Below are 26,137 nucleotides of genomic sequence, written 5' to 3'. Positions count from 1 at the left end.
CGACGACCGGAAGGAAGCGGCCCCGCGGACCTCATGTCCCGCCCGCGGACTACAACTCCCGGCGGCCCCCGCGGCCCTGCGCCTGCGCTCTGGCTGCCAGGACGCGGCGATGGCGGCTGCGGCGGTGGCGGCCCCCGAGGTCCTTCGGGAATGCGGCTGCAAGGGCATCCGGACCTGTCTGATCTGCGAGCGGCAACGCGGAGGTGACCCGCCCTGGCAGCACTCCCCGCAGGTGAGGGCTGGGAGAGAAGGGCCGCGCCCACAACTCCATTCTTCATCCGGGAATCAGACCGGTCAGCTGTCCTACCGAGGGGGGCGTAGCGGGGTGAGGAGATGACGGCTTTGAGGAGTGAGCTGGGAGTGGCGAAGGGCCTGGGACGTGGGTGAGGTTCGACAGCAGCTCACCCCGAACTTGTGTGGAGTCTGACAGCAAACATAGCGCCCCCGTGTCTGGGGCGGGAAGCTTTAGGGTCCGGTGACGAGACCCACGAAGAGAGTAGATGGGGCCGAAAACCGGGGCAGAGGGCCTCGGATGGAAGTGGGCAAGGAGGAAATTCATTCCAATGAACTCATAAAAAAAGGGACCGTGGGCCACGGAGGGCGGCAGGGGCGTTCCAGCTGGGGAACTGCTTGGGCCGAGGCCTGGGGAAGGTGGGTGATGCTTCAGGTGAGGGAGGCCGGTGGGCCTGACCACAGAAGGCAGGCTGGACTTGCCCTGAGGGCCATGGCGAGCTCTTGAGGGTTTTAAAGGGAGTTACATGTGAATTTTAGAGAGGTCCCGGGAAGGGGAGGAATGGATGGGAAGGAAAGGAGACTGGGAAGCCAGTGAAGCAACTGCCACAGGCTTGAAAAAGCTTGAAAGTTCCTGTGGAAAATAGTGGCAGTTCCTCAGAAAAATTAAAGTAGAGCTGCCATATGACCCAGCAGTCCCCCTTCTGGGTATGTCCCAAAAGAATTGAAAGCAGGGTCTTGAAGAGCTACATAGCAGTTACGGTAGCTGAAAGGTGGAAGCAACCCAGGTATCCAGGGACAGATGAAAGGATGAATAAAACGTGGTCCACCCATGCCATGGAATATCATTCGGCCTTGAAAAGGACAGAAGGGAATCCAGGCACTTGCTACAACAAAGACGAACCCTGAGAACATTAGGCAAAGTGAAATAAGCCAGTCACAAAAAGGCAAATACTGCATGTTTCCACTTACATGAAGTCCCTAGGGTAGTCACATTCACCCAGACAGAAAGTAGAATGATGGGAGTTCCCATTGTGGCTTAGCAGATTAAGAACCCGACCAGTATCCATGAGGATTGTGGGTTTGATTCCTGGCCTCACTCAGTAGGTTAAGAATCTGGAGTTGCCACGAGGCGCAGCTTAGGTCACATATGCGGCTTGGATCCAGTGTTGCTGTGTGGCTGTGGTGTAGTCTGGCAGCTGCAGCTCCGATTTGACCCCTAGCCTATGAACTTTCATATGCTGGCGGTGCAGCCCTAAAAAGAAAGAAAAAGAAAGTAGAATGATTGGTACCAGCAATTGGGGGGGAAGAGCAAGAGGAGGTGTAATTTAAAGGGTAGACTTTCGGTTTTGCAAGATGAAAAATTTATGGAGGTTGGTTGCACAATAGTGTGATATATTTTATACACTGAAGTGTGCATTTAAAATATGGTTTAGGGAATTCCTATTGTGGCGCAGTGGAAACGAATCCAAACAGGAACCACGAAGTTATGGGTTGGATCCCTGGCCTCGCTCAGTGGGTTAAGGATCCAGTGTTGTTTGAACTGTGGTGTAGGTCGCAGATGCGGCTCAGATCTGGCATGGCTGTGACTGTGGCTGGCAGGTGTAGCTCTGATTCAATCCCTGGCCTGGGAACCTCCATATGCCACGAGTTTGGCCCTAAAAAGGCAAAAAAAGGAGAGGAAAAAAAAAAAGGTTTTTCAGGAGTTCTCTTATGGCACATCAGTTAAGGACCCGGCCTGGTCACTGCAGCAGCTTAGGTCAGCTGCTGTGGTGCAGGTTCATTCCCTGGCCTGGGAACTCACACACGATCACTCCTTACTTTCCATGTGTCACATGTGGGGTGCCAAGAGACAGTGGACAGGGTGGCTCAGAGATAGCGTGAGGTGCTGATGATGCCTGTGGAGCATAAAGGAAGAGGAAGCAGAATTCACTGGGCAGGGAGCACCCCAGACATCCATGTAGATCCGACAGAGTCTTGACCAGCCTACTGGAAGCTCCAGAGCAAAGATGCCTGGTAGGCAGTCCTGTGTTGAGCAGAAACAGCCAGGCCTGGGTTACTGGCTGGAGGCCTGGGACGGAGGTGGCTTCTGCTCAAAATCAGAGGCTGATCCCAAAGGCTCTGCCGGAGAAGGTTGTCAGCGCAGCACTCCTCCAGGGAGGCTGGCAAATTCTGCTCTTTCTGAGAGAAAATTGAGCCACAGGTGCTGCCATAGTGTAGGGCAGGACCCAGAGACACCCCTGCTGTGGCCGGAAAGGGCTTCTCCCTTTGGCCTCCCAGCCTGTGCTGCTCACCCCGAACAGCCCTGGGGCCTCATCTTTACGGAAATGTTTCTCCAGCTCTTGGCCAGGGCTGGCTGCCTTCACACGCCCCTCTCCTTCCATCCTCACCAGCCTGAGGACGACAGAGGGTGCCCCACACTGACACAGGAACAGTGGCCTCGAAGGCAGCTCCCCGGCTGTGCAGCCTTGGGCAAGTCCTTAACTTTGCTGAGCCTCGGTCTCCTCGTCTGTGAAACGGAGCACAAAAGAATGGTTCTGCAGATGCTCTTCCCTATGACAGATGAGAGTGAGAAAGGCCAGGGCTGAGGAAGGGCCCCAGGACTCCAGGACCCCATCTTTCTTTTGCAGAAAACACACCGGTTCATTTACTACACCGACACTGGCTGGGCTGTGGGGGCCGAGGAGTCCGACTTTGAAGGCTGGGCCTTCCCCTTCCCCGGGGTGACGCTGATTGAGGACTTCGTGACCCGGGAGGAAGAAGCCGAGATGGTGCAGCTGATGGACCGTGACCCCTGGAAGCTCTCACAGTCTGGACGGAGGAAGCAGGTAGGTCGGTGCAGAGTGGGGGAGGAGGGCCGGCCAGTCACGCAGGCCTTTGGGGACAAGCCCGCCTGATCTGGGGGGTCAGGGGGGCCAGGCTACTGAAGGGGGTGTGTGTCACGGAAGGGGCAGGGCCTGCTCACTTTCCTGATGAGACCCCGCTGGCAGGGCGGGCTCAGGCAGACGGCCCTGAGCTCTTCCCACCCTCTCCCCAGCTGCCCAGGGCTGGTGCCCATCACGAACTGTTTCTTTTTATTTATTTATTTATTTTGTCTTTTTGCCTTTTCTTGAGCCGCTCCCGTGGCATATGGAGGTTCCCAGGCTAGGGGTCTCATCGGAGCTGTAGCCACCAGCCTACACCAGAGCCACAGCAACGCGAGATCCGAGCCACGTCTGCGACCCACACCACAGCTCACGGCAACGCCAGATCCTTAACCCACTGAGCGAGGCCAGGGATGGAACCCGCAACTTCATGGTTCCTAGTCGGATTCGTTAACTACTGGGCCACGACGGGAATTCCCATGAATAGTTTCTTGAAGGTCACCAGGTGCCCCCTCCCGTCCCAAGTTTTCTCCCCATCAGTTTCTCATCTCCTCATGCCTGTTGCCACTGATGCTCAGGCGTCCACATCCTGAACCTTCTCTTTGTTGGGGATCACAGCCCCTCCTCCTTGGGTCCACTCCTCTCTCCTGTTCCTCATCTCCAGCAGCCCTCGCCCCCTCCGGGACCTGCCATCAGCCACCTTTCCCTCCTCCTGTCACCTGGCCTCCCCCATCCTCAGTCCCTCGCCCCTTCCCTCTCTCAGTGTCAGGCCCTTCCGCTCCGCCACAGCCCCAGCGGGTCCAGCTGCCTCCCCACCTGCCCCCGGCCTCCCGGCTCTGGCTCTCCACCCAGAGCAGGCTCTTCCTGCTCAGCGGTCCAGCCGACCTCCTGCAGGCCCTCCACTGACGACCGCGCCTCTCTGGGAGAATCGGTGCCTCCACAGGGGTGCCCGTGTGCACACTGCCCCCTTCTGCCTGCGCCCAGCTTCTCTCCGAGGCCCCCTCCAGCTGCGAGCCGGCTGCCAGCCCCTCTTCTCAGAAGCCCTCGTCCCCGTCCCTCCCCTCTCTCCTCAAGGGCGGATCTTCCTGGCCTCCCAGGAAGCTCCGTTTCTCCCGTCTCTGCAGCAGAGCTTCTCAAAAGAGTTATTTCCGCTCTCCTTGCTTAACCCACAAGAAAACCGCCACGCCTCAACTCAGCGGCCAGTTGTCGGTGGGCCCGGCTTGGCAGCTGGGCTCCCCACTCGTGTCTGCAGCCCCTAAGCTGAGCTGTGGCAACAGGTCCAGACCCACAGCCCTGCCTCGTCTCCATCTTGGCAAGTTCCATCTTCCACTGCCCAGGCCAGAAACTGTGGATCTTTCCAGATTCTTCTCTATCTTTCCCTGGTAATTCCTGTCAGCTCTTTGTTTCTTCAAAACATATCCTGAACCTGAGACCATCCCCCGACCCCTCGCTGCCGCTGCAGCCCCAGCCCCTCTGAAGTCTCAACAGGGAGGAAGTGACCCCACTGACACCTGGTCGATTGAGTCACTGCTGTGTTCCAACCCGCCAGACCTCCCGTCTCAGCATAGACACAAAGGCCTTCTCATGCCCCGGAAGACCCTGCACTGGCCACCAGCCTGAATTTTGTCTCCACTTTCTGGGGTCAGGTGGCCCTCTGGGGCTGGCCGGCCTGGCACTGAGCGGTGGGGACGGGGAAGGGGCGAGACTCCCCTCCAGATGGAGCCACCCTCCACTCGGGGTCCCCTCACCTCAGGCCACAGATCTGCGGTTCATTCTCCAGGGCTTCTCCCTAGTGCTGTTTTGGTTTGGTTTTTATTTATTTATTTTATTTTTTAAGTAACCTTTTTTTTTTTTTTTTGCTTTTCAGGGCCTCACCTGCGGCACATGGAGGTTCCCAGGCTAGGGGTTGAATTGGAGCTCCAGCTGCTGACCTACACCACAGCCACACACACAGCAACTCAGGATCCAAGCCACATCTGTGACCTACACCACAGCTCACAGCAACGTGGGATCCTTAATCCACTGAGCGAGGCCAGGGATCGAACCTCATGGTTCCTAGTCGGATTCGTTAGCCACTGAGCCATGACGGGAATGCCTTAAATACATTTTACTGGAGTAAGCATATTTGACTTAGTTTTGTTTTTTAGTTAGAATCCACCTACCGTAAACCCACCCATTTCAAGGGTACAAGGCGCTCCTTTGGTTTTCAGCGTATCCACAGTGCTATGCAGCCATCACTACTCTCTAGTTCTGGAACATTCTCATCACCCCAGAGGAAACCCATACCCATTACCAGTCACTCCCCCCATTCCTTCATCCCCCAGCAACCACTAATCTACTTCCCATCTCTTGGATTTGCCTCTTTGGGACAGTCCAATGCCTGGGATTCTGTAATCCGTGGCCTTTGAGTCAGGTGTCTTGGACCGGGTTCAGTGTTCTCAGGGTTCTTCGCTTTGCCGCCTGTATCAGGGCTTTGGTCCTTTTGGCAGCGGAACGTCCCATTGTGTGGCTAGACTGCCATTTGTTCGTTGTTCCTCTGCTGGTGGACACTTGGGTTGTTTCCACATTTTGGCTGTCGTGAATATTGCTGTGAACATTCGAGCGTCGGTTTCTGTGTGGACACGTGTTTTTTTTTTGGCGGGTTTTGTTCTGTTTTTTAATCTCAGAATTCTTTTTTTTATTCTTTTCTCTTTTGGCCACCCCCCAGCATATGGAGTTCCCGGGCTGGGGGTCAGATCCAAGCTGCCATTGTGACCTATGCTGTAGCTGGGGCAAGACAGGATCCTGAACCTTCTATGCTGGGCTGGGGGTCGAACCTGTGTCCCTGCACTGCAGAGATGCTGCCGATCCCCCTGTGGTACAGCAGGAATGCCTGGATGTGTGGTTTTGATTGTCTTGAGGGGAAGCTGGGACTGGAACCGCAGCTGGGTCCTGTGGAAACGGATCTCGTCTGTAGTCCCGAAGCCCAGCTGTGCCCCGTGTGGACCCGCCGGGTACGGCTGCCTTGGGCTGGCCTGCCCTGCCTCGCTGCTCTTCCTTCCAGAGGCCTGACTCCTCAGCACCACATCCTGGACGCCACACGCCCCCAGCCTCTTGTCTCTGGCGCTGCTTCCTGGGGAACCTGGGCAGAGACATGTCCCTGGCATTTCATACCCCCACCACCCCCGCTTTAGTTTCTCCTCGGCATTTCCTGCCGCCCCCTGTTTGCTGGTTATGTCCCTGGCGTCGGCCTCCTCCTGCGGGAATGTCAGGTCCTCGAAGTCAGAAGTTTCTGCTCGACTTGGTCACCGTAACGGGATGCTCAGCCCCGGTGTGTGCCACCCCTTCCACAAACGCAGGCAGTTCCCCACGTCCCTTTCCTTCTCGTCTTCCAGGACTACGGCCCCAAAGTCAACTTTCGGAAGCAGAAGCTCAAGACCGCCAGCTTCCGAGGCCTCCCGAGCTTCAGCCGCGAGGTGGTGCGCAGGATGGGGCTCTACCCCGTCCTGGAGGACTTCCGGCCCGTGGAGCAGTGCAACCTGGACTACTGCCCCGAGCGGGGCTCGGCCATCGACCCCCACCTGGACGACGCCTGGCTCTGGGGGGAGCGGCTGGTGAGCCTCAACCTGCTGTCCCCCACCGTGCTGTCCATGTCCCGGGAGGCGCCCGGCAGCCTGCTGCTCTGCCTGGCCCCCTCCGGCTTCCCGGAGGCCCTGGTGGAAGGCGCAGTGGCCCCCAGCAGGTCCGTCCTGTGCCAGGAGGTGGAGGTGGCCGTCCCCCTGCCCCGCCGCTCTCTGCTGGTGCTGACGGGAGCCGCGCGGCACCAGTGGAAACATGCCATCCACCGCCGGCACATCGAGGCCCGCCGCGTGAGCGCCACCTTCAGGGAGCTGTCGGCCGACTTCGGCCCCGGCGGGAGGCAACAAGACCTGGGGCGGGAGCTCCTGCAGATCTCGCTGTCCTTTCAGGGGAGACCCACGTGAGCCACCTCCCAGGGGACTGGAGCTGGCGCTGCAGGCTGGGGGGCACCGGCCCCAGAGTGGACCAACGGGCCGGATGGAAGGGGGCGCCCAGCACAAGGACCTTCCTCCCCAGGGCTGAGGGAGACAGCTTGACCCCTGGCGCCCGGCTGTGGGAGCCCTGCTCACCAGCTGCCTCGACGGGGTGGGCTTCCCTCTGACCGGTCCTGCAGCCGCTTGTCTGGGTTATTTAATTTGTCACTGTCTGAGGGCAGTGCCATAAGTCGAGCTTAAAAAACGGTTCCCGCTTCAGGCCGCTTTCTCCTTTATCCGTCTCTTCAATGAGGTCGCTTGACGTCCCAGCCTGCAGGCCCCTCGCCTAGGGAGCAGGCTGGATTGGAGAACAGAACGGGCGGAAGACGTGAGGTTATTGTTGTTTCAGACTTCAGAGCTGGTGGCAGCTTCTGAGGCTGTGCCCGGGTCGTGCCTGACCCCATGGAGTGTGGGATGTGATGGGGACAGGGCCATCTCCTGAGAGTCTGTCCCCTGCACATCCCCCCCCACACACTATTAAAAACTAGGGACCAGGGAGTCCCCTCAGGCCCCAGCACAGGGCAAGGTGGCTCACTTCCTGGCACCAGTGCTGTGAGAGGTGCTGACCTGGACAGGCGGCTGCCCAGGGCCTGGGTGGCCAGCCCTCTTCTGCAGATGTATGACAAAATATACTTGGCTCACTGAGCACATGCTGGGAGCCAAACTCAGGGGACCAGGGCCCCATCACAGTCTGGAAAGGTTTCAAGCCCTGGTTTTCACTGTCACTCTGGAACTTTCTAAAACCGGTCAGATGGGCAGAGTTGCTGGCCGCTCTGCACTGACCATGGAGCCAGGGGCTCGAACTGGAGAAACTGGGCAGGGACCCAGCAGAGAGGCTGCGTGGGCCTCTAGTGACCGAATGAGCCCAGCCGCTGGCTGCGGTGGGGGCAGCGGGCTTGCAGACACCTTGGCTGCCGCTCCCTGGGTCTGCAGGAGGGTGGGGGGTGGCTGCTTCCCCGGGCCGGTGATCTCTGTACCAGCCCTCACACACCCCTCACGCTGGCGCCTGGGCAAGCCCAGCCAGAGCCCCAGCCTGTCTTGCTGCCTCAGCCACCGGGCAGGCCCAGACACAGCAGCCTGCTCAGGGGCCTGACGGGCTGGGCCTTGGGGCAGCTTGGCCCTGGGTGCAGTGGCGAGATGCCCCGCCAGCAGAGGGCTCTGTTTGAGCTCGGTCCGGGGAGTGTCCTCAGGGTGACTCTTGCCTGAGCCAGGTCCCCAGCCATCTGTGAGGGATGGTGGAGGCTGGAAAGCGGGCTCAGCAGGTTCTAGGTGGGCCTGGTGAGGAGACTCTGGCCTCAGTCCTGTCCCCCGTCCCCCGCCCCCGCCCAGAGGCACCCGAGTCAGAACAGTGTCCTGCGCAGGCTGGCCGGGCTCCCTGGGGAATGGTCCAGAGTGGGCTTGTGCACCCAGAGCTCCAGACTCAGCCCAGGCCTTCCGCAGGGCCCCTGGGGCCTGGGGGATCCTCCTGGGCTGCAGAGGCAGTCTGACCCCCTGGATGGGCCGCTTTTTTGTACCCTGCGCCAGCTGCTTTGTACCTGATTCCTTGGAGCCTCTGGCTTAAAGTGCCAGGACCTTAAAAATAATAACCAAGGACAGACATTGTCTATAAGGGGGCCTCTCCCTCAGTGGGCAACTGTTAAAACATAGACTGTCTGGGGTCTCCTCTTCGGTGCTACCCGGCCGAGGGTGGATCTGTGCAGTTCTGCTGCCCAGCTGGACACCCAGCCTCACCCCAGAGCCACAGTCACCCGCAGTGGAAAAAAGCCCTGCAGGACTAGAGCCCCAGTGGCTCCCAGAGGACGGGTGGGCTCTTGAACCACCCCAGTCCAGAGGGCCCTTTTGGCCTCCAGCCGCACACCGGCTGCCCCGTGCTGTTTCCAGAAAGGGAGAGCCCCCCTTGGCAAGGGGAACAGCCCGCAGGGGCGCTCAGCTCTCTGGGGGGAGAGGAGGGCACTGGGCAGGAGCTGCAGAGCATGTCTGGGTCCGAGTGCCCTGCCTGTCCATCCCAGAGACCTCCGCCCCCTTCACCTGGGTATCTGTTAGGACACTGGTGACCCCCGATTGGGGGAGGGCTTCACCCCCTCCGTGCCCTTCCACTGAGAGCACAGACCGACTCATAGCATTACTTGTTTATTCAGTTTGATCCAGGGCAGCTGTTTTAAAAATCCGTACACAGGACAGGGGGTGTGCACACCACGCGTGGCCTCCACATGCATGTGAGTTAATCGGCACGAGACAGGTAAGCACTGCAGGTGAGCCTCCATCTGCTCAGGCGTGTGCGGTTTTATCCTCCACAGACCTTCCTAGAAGACACTGCGGTACAGTCTGCCCTGGCAGTTTGTCTAGAATAGAAACCCTTGCGTCTTGAAACATCTGGTCAGGTTCTAAATGGAGACCGTGCTCCACTTTAGGAAGGGCCTCCGCGCGTCTGCGGGTGTGTTTTATGAGCACCAGGAAGCTCTGCTTGGCGGAAAATAGGGCAAACCCTGCCGGCTTGGGGCGGCCCTGGCGCCTCTCAGCGTAGAGAAGCCGCTGCACTTGGAACAGTCGGGCTAAACCTCCAGAAATGGAATTTCTAGCCTGTACTTCGCCTCCCTCCTCCCAAGGCTGCCCTGCTGAGTTGCTGCCGCAGCTCCAAACAGCGGCTTACTGTCTACCCCCGGAGCAAGCTCTGGGGCTCCCCCGAGGCTGCCCCTGCCCCAAACACCAGGCCCCAGGCCCAGAGTCTTCTCTGTTCCCACAGAAATTCTCTTTGCCCCATACCTCTGGGAACTGGAAAGGCTGGAGCTGGGAGAGCTCGTGAGGTGAAAACAGAAATTACAAGGACATTATTCTCCTAATCAGTGTCTAAGGTGTGGTATGTGGCGTCTTTGCTACCCGGGTGGCACTGTCACTGGATACCTACCATCTGACCCTGATGCAGCCCAGCCAGAGAGCTTGGCCCATAGGCCTGGAGCAACAGAGGGTATGCCTGCCACAGTCTGGGGAGCTTGGCACTCTGGCTCCGGCACAAAGGGTGGGGGCATCAGATGGCCCAGGAAAGTGGGCCTACCTAACAGGGCTCCCTCTCAAAAGGCTTAGACCAGGGGAAGGGCCTTTTGAGGGGGGCCTCCCAGCCTTGGGAAGGAGCCAGCCTGTCTTGTCTCTGCCAGGACACAAAAGTGAATGCCTTGCAGTGACGCTGACATTCTTCTGCAAACACAGTAAAGCAGACGAGCCTTTGCAGCAAGGCCCCGGGAGAGAAGCGACATGCGCTAGGGAGCAAGCAAGTCACGACAGAGGTCCACAGAGGATGCGGGGACACACCCTTCAGAAGACACCAGGGCTGTCCTCCCTCCCGGCGGGACAGGACGTCCAGGCTCCTCATAAATGCCATGACTCGCGCTGCTAAGCCTCTGCATTTCAGAGCCTTCGTTAAGGTTGATGTGCACAACAGTATGTCACAGTCCCAGAGGCCTCAGCCGTGCCAGCCGGGGTGTCTTGGCACAGGCAACCCAGGCCGCACCGAGCTGCCAGGCTGTGGATAGACATGCCATCCGAGCATGACGTCCAGAGACTGTGGAAACAGAAGGCAGGCACCCCTCGGGCGGCTGCTGGCCCGTGTGGTAAATGCAGTTCAGGGCATGGCAGGCTCACGCATACGCTGAGCTGTAGCATGTATGTGTCTGGCCTAAAAACACGGGCTCAGGTCTACCAGCTGCCATTTGAGAAGACACCAGAACTGGCGCTGTGCGTGGCTGTGTGAAAGTAAGAGATGGGTCCGTGTCTGGAGGCCCAGGCGGGGAGCTCTATGTGGTGTCGCCTTCCGCTGCTCTGCGTCATTATAAGCAGGACCCGTGCTTGGCCAGGGCTGCCATGGCCCTGTCTAGACACGGAGTTCCCCCAGGCTGTCCCCTCCCGCCACCTGGGACCACAGGCAGCAGGGAGCTGGGCAGTCTCTGGTGCCCAGGCCAGTGCCCTGCCTTGTGCAGCCAGGACCCTCAAGGGCAGCTGATAGACTTGGGGCATCCTGTGGCCTCTGGACTGTGGGCCTTTTCTCCAGTCTAGTGGCCTCGCTGGGTCCATGTGGCCAGGGCGCTAGGCTGGCTGGGAAGAGAAGGTGAGCCCAATGTGTTTCCAAGCACCCACCCTGGTTAACCACCACTTCAAGGGGCACCTCTCCTCCCTTGAAGGTCCCCCCCAGGGCCTGGCACGTCTGACACCCACTGAGCACCCACCACACCTGCTGGGCTGACATGTGCCAGGCTCCCACCTTCTTTCTCTCCATAAGCCAGGCCATCCAACTCCCTCCATGGCGGGGAGGGAAGCACCAGGCCAAGCTCTCATCCTATGTCCCATCTAATCCCAGCAAAGTGGTACCTTCAGACGTGCTGCCCAGCTCCAGGGCCCCACCCCCGTTGGCCGCTGGTTCCAGGTCTCCTGGATGACTTGGGACCGCCGGGTCCTGCTCGGAGCCTGGCTTCCTGCCTCAGGAAGTCCCCAGGGCCGAGGGCTCAGCCTCTCTTTGCCCTGAGCGCTTAGCGTCCAAGTCTCTGGTTCAACGGAAGACGTCCATCCCCTGAGGGCGACGACCCAGGCTTACAGCATTGAGACAGGAGTGGGGCTTTGGTCTTGAACCGCGGCGGGATCCGGGCACGACGCAGGAGCGTTTTGTTCTCGCTGGACGCGGACGCGGCCCCGCACCCCCAGACCGCGGGCGCGCAAAGCGAGCGGGGTCACACCACCTGCAGGCTGCGCTCGTGCCCGTCCAGCTGCACCTTGAGCTTGTGCAGCTCCTCAATCTCGCGGTTGTGCCGCTCAGTTTTGTGGCGCACCAGCGAGCGGTAGAAGTGGATGGTGAAGACCACAAAGATGAGCCCCACGGGCACCATGATGATGGTGGACACCAGGGCGGCCTGCCAGCCCGTGTGGCCGCCGCCGGAGCCGGGCGAGGGGCCGGGCTGGTGGCGCGCGTCCACGGGCAGGAACTTGATCCAGCAGAGCAGCACCACCTCGGCCAGGAAGAGCAGGATGCCCAGGACGGTGGAGAAGCCCCAGGCCAGCTCGATGTAGGGGTGCATGCGCTCGTGGGGCGACTCGCTGATGGAGTTGAGGTTGTGGATGTTGCTCACGGCCTCCACGTTAGGCAGGATGCACGTGCTGATGAGCAGCGCGAAGAGGTGCACGGCCACCAGCACCGTGGTGCAGGCGCTGAAGGCGATGAGCAGCGGCCGGGGGTACTGATACTGCGTCTCTAGCTGCACCTCCACCATGGCCACCTGCAAGGCAGAGGGGCACGCTGGGCGGGGCTGCAGAGCAGACAGCGCCCTCCTCACCATCAAATAACGTGAACTTTGCTTTTTTTTTGTTTCTGATTAGCTAAAGAAGATCTCAGTAAGGGAACATCTAAAAAGTGCAGAAGAGGCTAAAGAATCCCGCTGTGGGGCAGGGACCACACCCTGGGTGCCTGGAACTGGACGGTAGGTGTGTCTGGGCTCCTGCCCAGGACAGAGGCTGCACTTCCCAGGGAACATGGGGCTTTGCTGTTGATTATCAGGGCCCGGCTGCCGTGGGGCTTAGCTGTAAAACAACTGCTATTTTTCAAAAAACTACAAGCTGACCTTTCAAGAGGCAAAAAAGTAGTACCAGAGGCTCCTGCTGGGACTCGGACTCAGACCTGTACCCTGGATGGCCTCGCACAAGCCACAGGGTGCCTCTCAGCTGAAACCAAAAGCCAGAAGGAGCAGCCTCATCTCCAAAGGCAGAGAATGGTCATATAAATGAGGACAGCAGTGAGGAGGGGAAGCTGGGAAGGGGGCTGGGCTGGGAAAACAGAACTGAATCATCAGTAGCAGTCACAGGAGGCCAACAGGCAATGTCTAAAAAGGGTAAGTCAAGAACCCTTAGCTCCCGAATGTTACTCCATTCGTGGAGATGGAGGTGCTATGGGTGGCTGCCTCCAGGGGGTGGAAACATGGGGCTGCTGGGGTTTGTTACAGACCTTCTGCAGTACTTAAACTGTGTGCATGCATTAACTTTGATAAAACAAAAATGACTTCTAAATGAAAGGGAATAAAAGGCCTACGGAAGGACCGGAAGCCCCCTTACCTCTGTAGCAGCGAGTGTCTATGGCCATTTAGGCCAGGTCCTGCTCATCACAAGGGGCTGTCACAGTCCAGCCTGGGCACTGCGCTCCTCCCAGCTTCCCCAGGTTACACCCAGTCCACTCAGGATGGCTCCCCCTGCGGCCCACACCCGACCCCAGCTCCCGGCTCCCCCAGGGCCTTCTTCCAGGCACCCAAAGGTAAGAAATCAGCCCCATCAAGGAAGGGGTAGCTGGGAGGTGAAGAAGTCAGAGGAAGTTTTCCCCACTCAGTTTGTCTCCTAGATGTGAGCCACCTCTGTTTTAAAAAATTTACAAAAAGGATTTCACAACAACTTCTAACAACAATCGCCTCTTAGAGTGAGACCCTTATCCCCTCACTCTGCCTTCAGTGGAGATGGAACATCTGGAAGAAAAAAAAAAGATAGCTGATCCAGTGGACCACAGCTGAACAGAAACTTTGCAGAGATTACTGCTCCAAAGAGTCAGTAGCCAGACTACTGAGCTGAGAGGTGGGCCTTTCTCAGTGCCCTTGTGGCCTAGGTAGGCTCTTGTGACCACAGAGGATAGGGCCCAACAAAAAGGCATGTTGTAAACCTCAGAGCGAGCCGACCTAAGAGACAGAGATGATTAAAAGGCCCACAAGGGAGTTCTGGTTGTGGCTCAGCGGGTTAGGAACCAGTCATAAAATCTGTGAGCATGTGGGTTTGATCCCTGGCCTTGCCGCGTGGGTTGAGGATCCGGCGTTGCTGCAAGCTGTCGCAAGTGCGGCTCAGATCCAGTGTTGCCCTTGCCGTGGCTGTGGCATAGGCTGCAGCTCCGATTTGACCCCTAGCCTGGAAACTCCCATATGCCACAGGTGCAGCCCTAAGAAAGAGGAAAAAAAAGCCCTACAAGGAAAGCAGTTTTGTTCCACGTCAAGAGGAGAAAAGGCCGAAAGGTCATTTTTCCATGTGTTCATGCTAAGATTTTATGAAGGGGCCTTGGATCACTGGTTCTCTGTGTTAGCAGATGGGTAAAGGTGAAGAAATAAGCTTCAAGTCAGGCTAAGTGCTCGCTGGACCAAGGAACCGCACTGCAGTTCTAATTAGGGAACACGCAACATAAAGCCGCCCTCCACCCAGAGCCTGTCCCATCGCCCACGTGCCTGCCCTTCCTCGGCCATGCTTTCCACTGTGGAAATACCAGCAGGCCACATTCGTCGCTTCCTCCAGACCCATCTCGGCAGTCAGAGCAATGATGTGATCTTCTGGGGTCTGTGTGGCTTCTGAAATGGGTCCCCAGTGACTGAAGCAAGCACTTGCCTGTTCAGGCCCAACAGAGAGAAGACATCGATGCTAAAGAAATGAAGGACTAGCCCCCTCCCTGCCTCCTAGTGGTCCCTATTCTCATTCCAAGGCCACTTCATTCTTCTGAAAGGCTGCCATTAAGTCCCAAACGACTCCAAAATTGACTCTTTGTTTTATAACTTTATTCACAGAGCTTGTTTTCAATTTTTTTTTTTTTTGCTTTTTAGGGCTGCACGCACAGCATATGGAGGTTCCCAGACTAGGGGTCGAATCAGAGCTACACCCGCTGGCCTACACCACAGCCACAGCAACGCCGGATCCTTAACCCACTGAGGGAGGCCAGGGATTGAACCTGCAACCTCATGGGTCCTAGTGGGATTCATTTCTGCTGCACTACAATGGGAACTCCCTCTTTTTCAAATTTTAATGAGGTCTTTTGTGGCCTTCAACTATAGTGAGCATTTTGTTGGAAAAACAGTGACTCTTCCATAAACTGGGCAGACCAAACGTTTGGAAGACCAGGGTCTCGAAAGACAGGCACAGACAGGAAGTGATTTCCACAACCCGGGCCCCACTCAGAAAGGAAACAGTCCTCCTGCAATAGATCACGTGATACTTCTCAGCATTTGTGTGCCAGAGTTAAAAAATACGTCTATAATAATCAGTACAGGCAGAAAAATTGAATGCAGTACTCTAATTCTTCTGTGAGGTCATTTGAATAGTGACCTCTAAACTTCTTGTGCATGTTTCTTAAAATTAAGCTCGAGAAAATATTCCTTTTTTAATGCCGTGGAAGAAAACCACGTCGAGCCAAAGTTATGCACCATATGATTACGATTTTTGTAATTATGTTTCTAAAAATAAAACCCAAGACCTAAATGAGCCTTTGCTTTAAACTACACACGGAAACCAAATTGACTGCCCTGTAAACCTAGTGACGTCTGCCCTGTCCTGCATGAGGTCGTGCAAGGGTGACGGGCGCCTGTGACGGGCCGGCCCTCGTCCTGGGAGTGACGGCACCGGCTCGCTGGGACAGCTTTTCATGTTCTGCGTGTCCATGACAACTGAGGCTTGGGCTATGGAAAAATAATTGTTTCTACATTAAAAAAAAAAAAATTGCTTCAAGCCCAACAGGGCCTCTAAGCAGACAACAGGAAAAGCGGAGGAGTGGCCGAGAGTCACTCTGAATCCAGAATCCCGACCTTCCCACCCTCTGTGACAATCCGCCCAAGGGACGTGGGTCTTCGGGCTTTGGAGTCAACGGCAGAGGCGCCCTGAAGGGCACGCGGTTTTCCCCAGACAGACTCTTGTCCTGGGGGATAACTCAGAAAGAAAACAGCCCGCGGCCAGGAGTCCCGCCAGAGGCTCTGCTTCGTCACCCCAGAGGCCACATTCAGGGAGCATCTGCATTGCCAGTGGGGCGAAACTGATCACACCCCATCAACCCCACAGCTCCTGTGCCCATTCCAGATTCAGGTGGTGCCTGAGGTGGGCAGAGGGCCGTGCTTTCCCCCAGCTAACCCTGCATCCTGAAGCTATTTTAATTACCCCACTAACTTCCTTGCCAAGTTATGCGTGTGTGAGGGGGGCTTTCTGAGGGCTCCGGGCTTGGGAGTCCCCCTGCCAGAGTGGTCCCCTTGGAGGAGGTGGGTGTGGGCAGAGACTTCCTAACAGTCCCTCCTGGCTGCTGGCAGGGCCGGAGCCAGTGCTCTGCTCCCTGAAGCATCACAGGAGTTCAATGAGCAAAAGCCCACTTGCCAGGCCGCCTCTCCCACGTGTGTGCACTCACCATGGCAAAGCCCGAGAGGAGGGCGGAAGTCCGGCTGGAGGCCTTCAGCTTGGCCCTGCTCAGGTAGAGCTTCCTCCAGGAGAGGGCCTGCACAGAGTGGTGGTTGGAGGTGACCAGTTCCAGGTAGCTGCGGCGGACCCAGTCGCGGTAATCCATGCCCTTGTGGCCGGGCTCAGAGCAGGCGGGGGTGGAGGGGTCCACGGGCACGTTCAGCTCTGCGCTCATGGTGGGAGCCGGGCTGGGGCGGGAGAGACACACTCAGGCATCCCAGAGGCTTCCCTGGGCCTGGAAAAGCCGGAATCCAGGTTCCTTGACCCTTCCCTGCGGCCCGCTGTAGAAACCCTATGCCAGGGCCATGACACCCAGGGGTGCGTGCATGTGGGGCCCTGGCCTCTGAGGCTGTCCCTACATAGGAATGTGGGGAGCATCTGCCAGAAAGGAGGCCAGGGGTGCGTTTCCGGGGGCACCACAGTGCCCAGCGTCCCCCCAAAGCCAGAGTCCAGCCTCCCACTGAACTCCGAAAGGCTCCAAATGATGAGTTCCCGTCGTGGCTCAGTGCTAATGAACCCCAGTAGTATCCATGAGGTTGTGGGTTCGATCCCTGGCCTCGCTCAGTGGGTTAAGGATCCGGCGTTGCCATGAGCTGTGGTATAGGTCACAGCTGCGGCTCAGATCTGGCGTTACTGTGGCTGTGGTGTAGGCCAGCAGCTGCAGCTCTGATTCGACCTCTAGCCTGGGAACCTCCATATGCCGTGGGTACAGGCGTAAAAAGCAAAAGCAAAAACCCCCACAAACTCCCCCCCAAAACCCAAGGTAACAAAAAAGAAAAAAAGAAAGGCTCCAAATGAGCATGGCTCTCGGGTGAATGGAACTCCAAGCTTGGCCAAACGCACGGAAGGAATCCTCTGAGGCGCCCATTCATTGAGGGAGTGGGGAGCTATAGTGATTAGGAAGCTTCTAGTACCTAACGCTTCTGGATGTGACCCTGCCGGTGTGCAGGACGCATGACCTTTCCAATGGGCTCATCTCTACACGGAGACAGCCCCTCCCCACAGGGCTCTTACATCAGAGACCAGACCCAAAGACTCAAACCTGCTTTCGAAAGGCCAGGTGCCAACCACGAAATCAACATTTCCGAGCAGTGGCTAATTTCTCAAGTCCCACTTAAATTTTAATCAGCACAGTTCACCCTGAAAATACCTGGTTTATATAACTAAAGTCAAGTCACAGTTCAGGCTGCAATGGAAACCTCTGGCAAAATGAAAACCTGAATTGACCAATGGACGTGAGCATGTCTGTTTTGTATGTTAAGGGTTTGTTTTTGTTTTTGTTTTTTTTGAGAAATGGAGGCTGGGGACCTCTTGAGTGATCCCAGGGAGGCATCTGACTTGACAGCAGCACAGGATGAAGATCAGAAGGGCAGATCTGTCGAGATTTGTGATTTTAAACCCAAATCTCCACTAATCCAAATAGGGATTGGCGGTCTCATGTGGCCCAGGGGCCGGCCGTGCAGCAGCACTCAGGATCAGCTCTCATTAATTTGCGGGGCAGGCGTCAAGGGCACAGGCACCTCACAGCTCACTTGGCATCAGATACTAACTTGCTCTTTCAGGCCCGCGCAGGCCCCAGGAAAAGCCTGCTTAAGGCTATTACCGCCAGATCAGCAGTCCTGGGTCCCAGGGAGCACGGCTGGGGGTGGAGGGCAGGGTAGAGGGTGTGTACCAGGGTCAGGGGCTGAGGAAATGCCCCAAACTTGCTCCGGCCGTGCCAGACCCTCCCTAAAGGGATTGTCTGGGATGCTCTTGGAGGTGGGGAAGGGCCCTCTTTTTTGGGGGTGTCTTTTGTTTCCTGCGAGGCTTGGAGACACAGCTTTTACTGGCCAACAGGGCCCCGGGGAACAGTTCTGTGCTCTTTTACTTCTGCCCTGGATGCCAATTACTGGGTCATTTACAGGAGGGCCGACTTGGGAACCTTGGTCACTCCCCCCTCGCCCACATCTGCAGCCAGCAGCCCTGCTTTCAAGCACTTCAATCAAAGGAACATCTCCTCCCTGGGGGCCATACAGAGAAATGCTGCTCGCCAGGCAAGCCATTGGCCAGCTCCAAATGATTTAGAATGGCATCGTTTAGAAAGGCATTTTTTTCTCTCCCCCTCCCAGGGTCACAGAAGTGAGCCCATGGGCAGATGAAGACGCTTCCAGCATGTGGAGGGGTGAAAGGCACAACCTTTGCCCCCTCAGAGGATCCGGCTCTCCATCCTCCATTCAATAAGTGCTTCCTGGGCCCTAAGGTAAGACTGCACTTGGCGCTTAAGCATTAAAGATGCACGGCGAGGATCCAGTGGGGGGAGTGAGATCACGATGATTCTCATCCAGGGAACTAACTGCTGCTTTCGTGGAGGGGAGGGGGGAGGGCTGAGGGAGTGGAGGAGGCGCGGCTGCCTCTACTCGGGCAGGGAAAGGATCTCTGCTAGGGAGCCAGGATAGGGACAAGGACGCAGGTGGTGAAGGGAGCACTGGCACGGAGGGACCCCCGCTCGAAGGCAATATGCTGCTCACCTGGGAGCGTTCTGGGAGGCCGGGCGGGGAAGGTGGCTGCAGAGGGGGTCGGGGAGATGGGGGTGGAAGGCAGGATGCACGGAGGACGTGGAGCCCAGGCAGCGTGACTGTGCTAGACCTGTTCTGGGGGTGCCCTGATGCAGGGGCTTGGAAGGAGCAGGTGAGGGAGCAGTCTGGGGTCAGTTGGGTCTCTGTGCCCACTGCAGCGTCTGGCTAACTGCGAGGGGCAGGAGGGCTTGGCGGCCTCCAGAGGGTGCTTGGAGTACAGAAGGGGGAAGCACAGGGACCGTCAGTACGTGTGGCTGAGCTCAAGCTGGAGAGCGGAGATGGAGAGCTGACGCTGGCCTCTGGGCCATGGTGGCCTCTGGGCAGTGGCCGGGGCAGCCTCGGCCCTGCAGATGTCCTCAGAGGGACAGGGGTTGGGAAGGAAGGGCTGTCTGCTTGGAGCCTGGGTCTTGAGATGGACCTGTGGGTCCTGAAAACAGAGAAGCCACTTCCTGCAGAGGAAGCAGCCCAGACGGGATTCAAATCCGTCCTCACCCTCCCGGCCCCAGCGTCCCACCCTGGGCCCTGCCTCAGGGGAGGGACAGTCTGGTCCTCACACACCAGGGCTGGGCGCAGGCAGGGGGTGGGGTGGGGAGAGATGGACCCCCCGCCCCTGCTGCCAAGTGGCAGAGGCTCCAGAGGATGCTCTCCTGGCTGAACCTTGTGAGGTTTTTTGGTTTTGTTTTTGTATAGAAGTAGTCAGAGAAAAGAGGTCCCCTAGAATAACGGGAATGTTCTAAAGATCAGCTATTCTTAGCAGGGCTATTGGAAACATTTCCAGGGGGTAGGTTTTGGGGTTTGCCTGTCTTAACTTCCTTTAAACATCTGGGGCAGGAGCAATGGCGTGTGCCACGCAGAAACATCTGACTCTCTTTGTCACACTCCCTCCGGGCGGAGGCCCAGCCCCGCGTCCCCGGGGTCTCCCAGAGGAGTAAGCCTGCATCCCTGTCCTTTCCCCTCGGAAGACCAGGCAGCCTCCGGACCCGAGCTTGGCCCTAGCCCAGGACCTCCGAGTCCTCTCCGCACTGTACCCCGCCCGGGAACCCCGCGGGGTTGGGGGGGGCACCTGGCTGTCTCCCAATCCCGCAGCCGTCATGTCCCAACCCAGCCCAGGAGGAAGCCCGTCCCCTCCCCCGTGGAGTCTCCCGGGGCAATTCCGGTCCCCCCTTGCTGCGGCTGGGACCCCACAGCTCCCGCCAGATCCCCCGCGGCGAGCACTCACCGAACTGCCCTGCCCGCCCGGCCCGGCTCCCGCTCCGGCTCGGGCTCGCGGCAGACGGCGCTGGCGTGGCCGTATGGCCCTGTGGCCCCGTGGCCCTGCGGCCGGGCCGGGGCGCCGAGCGCGGCCCCCTCCCTCTTTCCGCCCGTCCCGCGGGGTCCCCCCGGCCCCGCCCCCGCCGGCTGCCCCGCCCCCGCCAGCCCGCCGCAGCCGCTGCCGGGGCAACGGCGCGGTGGCCACGTGACCCGCCCGCGGGGGCGCCTTTGGCCACGTGACCCTGCGGGCTCGGATGGGTGGGGCTCGAGTCCCCTCCCGCGGGAGGCCGGGGGTACCTGCGGCGTGGACCCCGCTCCTACCCGGCGCGAAAGCCTGCGAAGGGCGCGCATTTCTCCTGTCTCCTGGGTGCGCCGCGGGGAGCAGTCAGCGGGGCTCTGTGCAGCGGCGATGGCGAGGAGAGCCGGAAGCCTGGGCACCCTCGTTCTCCCGCCCCGCCGGCCACCTGGGCTGCGTGGGCCCCGGCGACAGAAGGGGGAGGCTCCGCGTTCTCTGCCCCCCTGGGTCTGGCCAGCAAATCCAGGGCAGGGAGAGCCCTGCTCGGCCGGAGGTGTGTGGGTCTGTGCGCAGAGTGGGAGCACCGGGTTCCCGGAGTGAGAGCCCTGGCCACGCGGAGGGGTGGGAACCCGTTATCAGACTGCAGGGTAGGCGGGCGGCTGGTGGGTGCTGCGGGAAGAAAGGGGGTAGGAGAGGCTCCGTTTAGTAAGCTGCGGGCAGCCAGCCCGAGTTTGCCAGGTGGACAGTGGCACTAGGCGGAGCGGATCCTGGAGCTGCTCGCCCAGATTGCACCCCCACCCACAGGCCCAGCGAGACCTACGGGGTCCTAACCCGGGTGCGGCACTCGCTTCGCAGCCGGAGAGCTGTCCTCAGTTGGCAGAGCGCTAGGGGAGAGGGTGTTCTTGGCGGGGGGGGGGGCGCGTCCTTCCTTTTGCGACTCAGGGAACCTCTCACTGGGAATGGGGAGCTCTGCCGTTTTACAACCAAAACGTTCGGGACAGGGACGTTCTTTTCAGGAAGTGCAGATGAATAATGCACTGAGAGGAGAGAGGGTTCCTATCAACCCACCGTGCCAGAGGGCCCCTCAGAGTCCTTCCTGTGTGCCCCACATAAGATTTTTTCCATCTGTCACAACAGCGCTGGACCGTGACACATTTATCTAAACGAAAGGAAAAAACAAAAAGAGAAAATTCCACTTGCGTCAACCAGTTCAAGTTTTCTGACCATTGACTCATGTTAGTAGATGCCAAGCCAAATCCATTTATACTTGGAGACATATTTTAGAGACCAGAGTGATGCTTTCTAATCCAGGAGGACCCTTAAGAGCAGAAGGAGCCAGTTTGCCCCTGCTTGCAGCCTTAGCAAAGGGCAGAGGGACATCCCAGCTTCTGACTGTGCCACCTCCCCCACGACCCCTCCCCACGACTACAGGAAAAGGATCATTGATTTTCAAGAAGCAAAGTTCTCAAAAAGCAATCATAATGTGGCCACCACACTTCCAGCAGTTGGTAAAATGGCCTGGAAAACAGGAAGAAAACACTTTACAGATTTCGTAAACTGCAGTAGTTGCATCACAGGTGAACATTCCTTCAGCCACCGAGTCCTTCGCCGGAGTTCTCACCCTTGAGCTCTGAAACTTCCTGGGCCAGTTAGCCACCGTGCCTCCCCCCCAAGCACATTCATCTGGCATGTCTGGGCAGAAGCAAAACCTAAGTCATAATTACTTCTGCGTTTCAGAGCTAGTTTCCTAACCAAACCCAGAAAATGGCTCTCCCCACCCTGTAAGATTAAGGAAGGTGATGACAGCATGTTGAAAGGAGAGAGTTTTGTTTCTTTTTTGTTTGTTTTTCTTTTATGGCTGCACCTGCAGCATATAGACGTTCCCAGGCCAGGGATTGAATCCAAGCCACAGCTGCAACCTGTGGCAACGACAGATCCTTTAACCCATTGCGCTGGGCCAGGGATTGGACCTGTGCCTCTGCGGTAACCTGAGCTGCTGCAGTCTGATTCTTAACCCACTGCACCACAGTGGGAACTCCAGGAGAGAGCGTTAATGATCATAATACCAGGTGCCCAGGTCATTGAGTGGGAGGGAGGCTCAGGTACAGTCCAAGTACGGGCCACTCGGCTGGGATGTCTTGGCTGCGGTTTGGGTGTCATTTGCCTGGTTTGCTGTCTTGGCAAAAAGCGACTTCCTCTCCCAAGGCCTCTGCTACCCCACATTTGAGGAAGACCAATTCTGTGAGGCGTATCCGGGAGTAAACCATTCAGCAGAGAGTGCCCTGTGTCCAGGGAACCCCATGGGCCTTGCTGTCTCTCTCCCCCAGTCTCATCCAGGATGGCCGAACACCCCATTTGGACAACCATCCGGTCCCCCCACCCAGCAGGTCTGTCCCCTTGTCCCGTCACTCCCACGGCTTGGCACTTAACGATCACCCCCTGTGAGGTCTTAACTGCAAATGTCCTGTTTTCCGACCTGCTCTTCCTCACTCGGTCCCCAGCCCCCCCTTCACCTGCTGAAACACACATTTCACCTCTCCGCCTCCTTTTCGCATCTCACTTCTTGATTCTCGGGCTCCCCTTCTCCCCCCTTTGCAGCAGGCACTGCCTTTGTCTCTCCCTTGCCCACTGTCTGCTGCGTCTGAAGGTCTCAGCTGATGCCTTTTCTGTGCCCGCCTTCCATTTGGAAACTCTCCTTCCTCCTCCAGGGACCCCGCTGGACTCCGCTGCCCTCTGGCTCTCTGTCCGCTGCAGGTGGTGTTGCTCACGTCCTGTCTGGGTCCCTTTCTCTCCACCTCTCCCCGCCCTGCCTCACGCCCCCATTCCCCGCATGACTCCCAAGTCGTCACCCACAACCCTGACCTCTTCCCACCCTGGCAGGGCGGGTCCCAATCTGCCAGCCTCGCCTGCGCACAGCTGAATCCCTCCTCTTTCCCTCACGTACCTGCTGTACCCCCCAGGTCACCTGTCCCACAGAGGGCTCCACCCGCCGCCCAACTGGTGACTCTCTAGGTCTGGTGCCATCCCTGCCTCCTGTCCTGCCCTTCGAGTCTCTGAACTCTCCCCCCTTCTCCCCCTCCCCCTGGTCCCTCTCATAATTCAGGCCATTGTCACCTCTGGTTTGAGTTACTCTCCCCTAGTCCTGGAGGCATGGTTCCCAGGCCCACAGCACCCCGGAGACACTGCACTGACCTTTTTCTTTCTTTCTTTCTTTTTTTGTCTTTAGGGCCGCACCCGCGGCATAGGGAACTGCCCAGGCGAGGGGTTGAACTGGAGCTGCAGCTGCCAGCCTACACCACAGCCACCGCAACACCAGATCCAAGCTGTGTCTGCAACTTACACCGCAGCTCATGGCAACGCTGGATCCTTAACCCACTGAGCAGGGTCAGGGATTGAACGGGTGTCCCGGTGCTGCAGAGACACTGTTGATCCTGTTGTGCCACAGTGGGAACTCCTAAAGCCCTTTTCTGCAAACAAGAAACAGGGGACGTGGAAAGACCTTTGTACCTGGGGGACCTGCAGGGTCCTGCTCAGTTTCAACCCCCTTTTTCTTTGATTGTCCTCAGTCTTGAGGGGAACAGGCCTGTGTTGGAACGTGTATAAAGTTCTGGATAGAGAGGTTAGTGATAACTCAGCAGAAGACCTTGGTTTGCGGGGAACTTGAGTAGAAAGAGGCCACAGGGAGTTCCCTTTGTGGCTCAGCAGTTAAAGAAACCGACTAGGATCCATGAGGATGTGGGTTCAGATCCCTGGCCTCACTCACTGGGTTAAGGATCTGGCGTTGCTGTGACTGTGGCATAGGCTGGTGGCTGCAGCTCCGATTCGACCCCTAGCCTGGGAACTTCCATATGCCCCAGGTGTGGCCCTAAAAAGCAAAAAAAGAAAAGAAAGAGGCCACAGGATCCATCCCAGTTAGAGACACTGGTGGTGTGGACTGGGGTGAAGGAGGCAGAGACCCTGAGAGTGAGCAGGCCCAGGGAAGTGGATGGACGTGGGGGGGCGGTGAGAACCAGGAACCAAAGAGGCCCCCAACTCCTAGGTTAGGGGCTCACCAGGTGGATGGGGGTGCATTTTGCCAACGTGGGAAGATAGAGGAAGAACATGCTTGGGGGTGAAATGAAGTTTTTCTTATATTGAACTCACAGTGCCCATTAGACACCCAAGGGGGACGTTGGGGACGCAGGTGGCTTCAAGTCTGGTCTCCAAAGGGACGTTGAAGCCACAGACTCAGAAGACACCAGTGAGGCTGTGCTTAAAGCCACAGGTTACATAAGATCTCTGCGTTCTGGGTGACTCCAATATTTAGAGTTGAGCAGAAAGGAAAGAAGCAAGAGAAAGGCAGAGCAAGCCGGGAGCCGGTGCTGTCAGGAGGGCTCACAGGACTTCCTCTGGCTCAGGGGTTAAAAGCCTGCTGCTGTCCCTGCTGTGGCTCCGGTTGCTGCTGTAGCCCAGGTTCAACCCCTGGCCTGGGAACGTCCATATTCTGTGGGTGCATCCAAAAATGAAAAGAAAATGCTAGGAGTTCCCATCATGGCTCAGCAGAAACAAATCTGACTAGCATCCATGAGGACACAGGTTCGATCCCTGGTCTCGCTCAGTGGGTTAAGGGTCTGGCATTGCCGTGAGCTGTGGTGTAGGTCGCAGACACGGCTCAGATCTGGTGTTGCTGTGGCTGTGGTGTAGGCTGGCAGCTGCAGCTCCAATTTGACCCCTAGCCTGGGAACTTCCATATGCTGCGGGTGCAGCCCTAAAGAGACAAAAGAAAAGAAAATGCTAGAAGAAGAGTAAAAAACTGCATAGAATACTACCAAGGGCTGGCTTGGGCATGACTAGAAGGATTTCAGCAGATTGACAGGGAGGAAAGCTTGGAGAGGGATGGGAGCCAAGAGTCGGAAGCAAACACAGTGAGAACCCTGGGGGCATTTGGCCTGCGGTTGCGGGGAGGACGGGAAGGGGGCGGCAGGTGAGGAGAACATGGGGACAGGGCTTCTGGTTTGTTGCTTCAGGATGGGAGATGCCGGGCTGCTGGCTGTGGGGAAGGGGCCAGGAGACAAAGATGGTATATCCTGCACTCTGTGTGTGTGTGTGTGTGAGCGTGCACGCGCTTGTGAAGCAGGCTGGGGGTTGACATGCTGGGCTTGAGGGGCTGCCTGCAGGCTCTGCTTTGTCCAGGTCCCTGTGAGACCGTCACGGGCCGGGGGAGGTCTGGGGAGGGAGGACAGGTAACTGCCTTTTGGAAAGTGAGCGAATGAATAGATGAGGGCAGTGTAGACCTCAGGAGAGCTGGGTCCAGGCTCCTGCCTTCCCCTGGGACTGGGCCGGGGGAGATCCAGGGCTGTTGGCACCAGGACCGTTGCTCTAAAGTACGATTCTTTTGCCTCAGGACACGCCGGCCTCTGCCTTCGCAGGGCTGCTTAGCGCGTCACTCGCTCTCCAGACACACAGTTCACTCTCCTCCATGGTGGGGAGAGTCTATACAGTTGCTTCAAGCACTGAGTTAGCGAATACCGAACCGAATAGGGGGCTGGGTTTCTGTGAGCCTCTGGTCATATGAACCGATCAATACACAACCTTGTTTTATGTGTTTGTATTTAAAGACCCTTTCAAGAGTCTATTCCTGATTGACTAATGCTGAACTCGCAGCCAAGGGCAGGCACCACGACTCAGGCCCGCGGGAGGCGTCTCTGAGACACGCCGGCCTCCCTGCGCTCAGGAACACCAGCCAGCCCTTCAGCACCATGCAAGATGGCAAAATCATCAAGAAAAAGCACAAAGATGCAAAAAAGACCTGCCATTAAATAGACACATGTGAGCCGAAACAAGAAGGCAGAGTGTCGGCCTGTTTGGCCTCAGCTGGGACCACCCGCATCAGGCAACTCAACTTTTGACCTGTCTGCTCAGGTCTCCCAACCGCAGCAAAAGAATTGCGGCTATTGATTTTGGGGTTACAAATAAACGAGTGAATTCGGTGTCACACAA

At 57.7% G+C, this 26,137-nt stretch overlaps 2 protein-coding genes and 1 long non-coding RNA gene across 6 annotated transcripts; 2 read left to right on the top strand and 1 right to left on the bottom strand.

Annotated features, from left to right (window-relative positions):
• The first annotated feature begins 84 nt into the window (after positions 1-84).
• ALKBH4 (alkB homolog 4, lysine demethylase) lies at positions 85-9,966 on the top strand. 2 transcript variants are annotated; one of them, XM_003480995.5, is made up of 3 exons: positions 85-232; positions 2,862-3,059; positions 6,470-9,966. In XM_003480995.5, the coding sequence occupies exons 1-3, from the start codon at positions 110-112 to the stop codon at positions 7,055-7,057; spliced, it is 909 nt and encodes a 302-aa protein (XP_003481043.1). In that variant the 5' UTR covers positions 85-109; the 3' UTR covers positions 7,058-9,966. The 2 variants fall into 2 exon arrangements, with proteins under 2 accessions (XP_003481043.1, XP_084872916.1); XM_085016790.1 differs by having other exon boundaries at positions 5,803-9,966.
• On the bottom strand, positions 9,241-20,816 carry ORAI2 (ORAI calcium release-activated calcium modulator 2). Of its 3 annotated transcripts, none has more exons than XM_021086289.2 (3): positions 20,464-20,816; positions 16,287-16,524; positions 9,241-12,384 (listed from the first exon to the last, which is right to left on the bottom strand). In XM_021086289.2, the coding sequence occupies exons 2-3, from the start codon at positions 16,509-16,511 to the stop codon at positions 11,842-11,844; spliced, it is 768 nt and encodes a 255-aa protein (XP_020941948.1). In that variant the 5' UTR covers positions 16,512-16,524; positions 20,464-20,816; the 3' UTR covers positions 9,241-11,841. The 3 variants fall into 3 exon arrangements, with proteins under 3 accessions (XP_020941948.1, XP_020941949.1, XP_005661995.1); XM_021086290.2 differs by lacking the exon at positions 20,464-20,816 and adding an exon at positions 20,111-20,249 and having other exon boundaries at positions 16,287-16,571; XM_005661938.4 differs by lacking the exon at positions 20,464-20,816 and adding an exon at positions 20,111-20,249.
• LOC146404384 (uncharacterized) lies at positions 20,395-26,137 on the top strand. The gene is made up of 2 exons (XR_014840232.1): positions 20,395-20,711; positions 25,756-26,137. It is a non-coding gene; the product is annotated as an uncharacterized LOC146404384 (long non-coding RNA).

Source organism: Sus scrofa, chromosome 3 (assembly GCF_054392235.1).
Source record: "Sus scrofa isolate SSC_HxYL_T2T_F1_AM1 chromosome 3, Sscrofa_HxYL_maternal_Yorkshire_Landrace_v2.0, whole genome shotgun sequence".
In the NCBI taxonomy this organism is placed as follows: Eukaryota; Metazoa; Chordata; class Mammalia; order Artiodactyla; family Suidae; genus Sus; species Sus scrofa.
Note: the sequence above shows the minus strand (reverse complement) of the source record. Positions and strands in the feature narration are given on the sequence as shown.

Bases quoted from the DNA above. Each gene is read 5' to 3' on its own strand.
- ALKBH4 (XM_003480995.5), top strand. From the start codon at position 110: ATGGCGGCTGCGGCGGTGGCGGCCCCCGAGGTCCTTCGGGAATGCGGC. The intron at 233-2,861 runs GTGAGGGCTGGG...TTTCTTTTGCAG, and splicing joins CCTGGCAGCACTCCCCGCAG to AAAACACACCGGTTCATTTA. The intron at 3,060-6,469 runs GTAGGTCGGTGC...CTCGTCTTCCAG, and splicing joins AGTCTGGACGGAGGAAGCAG to GACTACGGCCCCAAAGTCAA.
- ORAI2 (XM_021086289.2), bottom strand. From the start codon at position 16,511: ATGAGCGCAGAGCTGAACGTGCCCGTGGACCCCTCCACCCCCGCCTGC. The intron at 12,385-16,286 runs GTGAGTGCACAC...TCTGCCTTGCAG, and splicing joins TCCTCTCGGGCTTTGCCATG to GTGGCCATGGTGGAGGTGCA.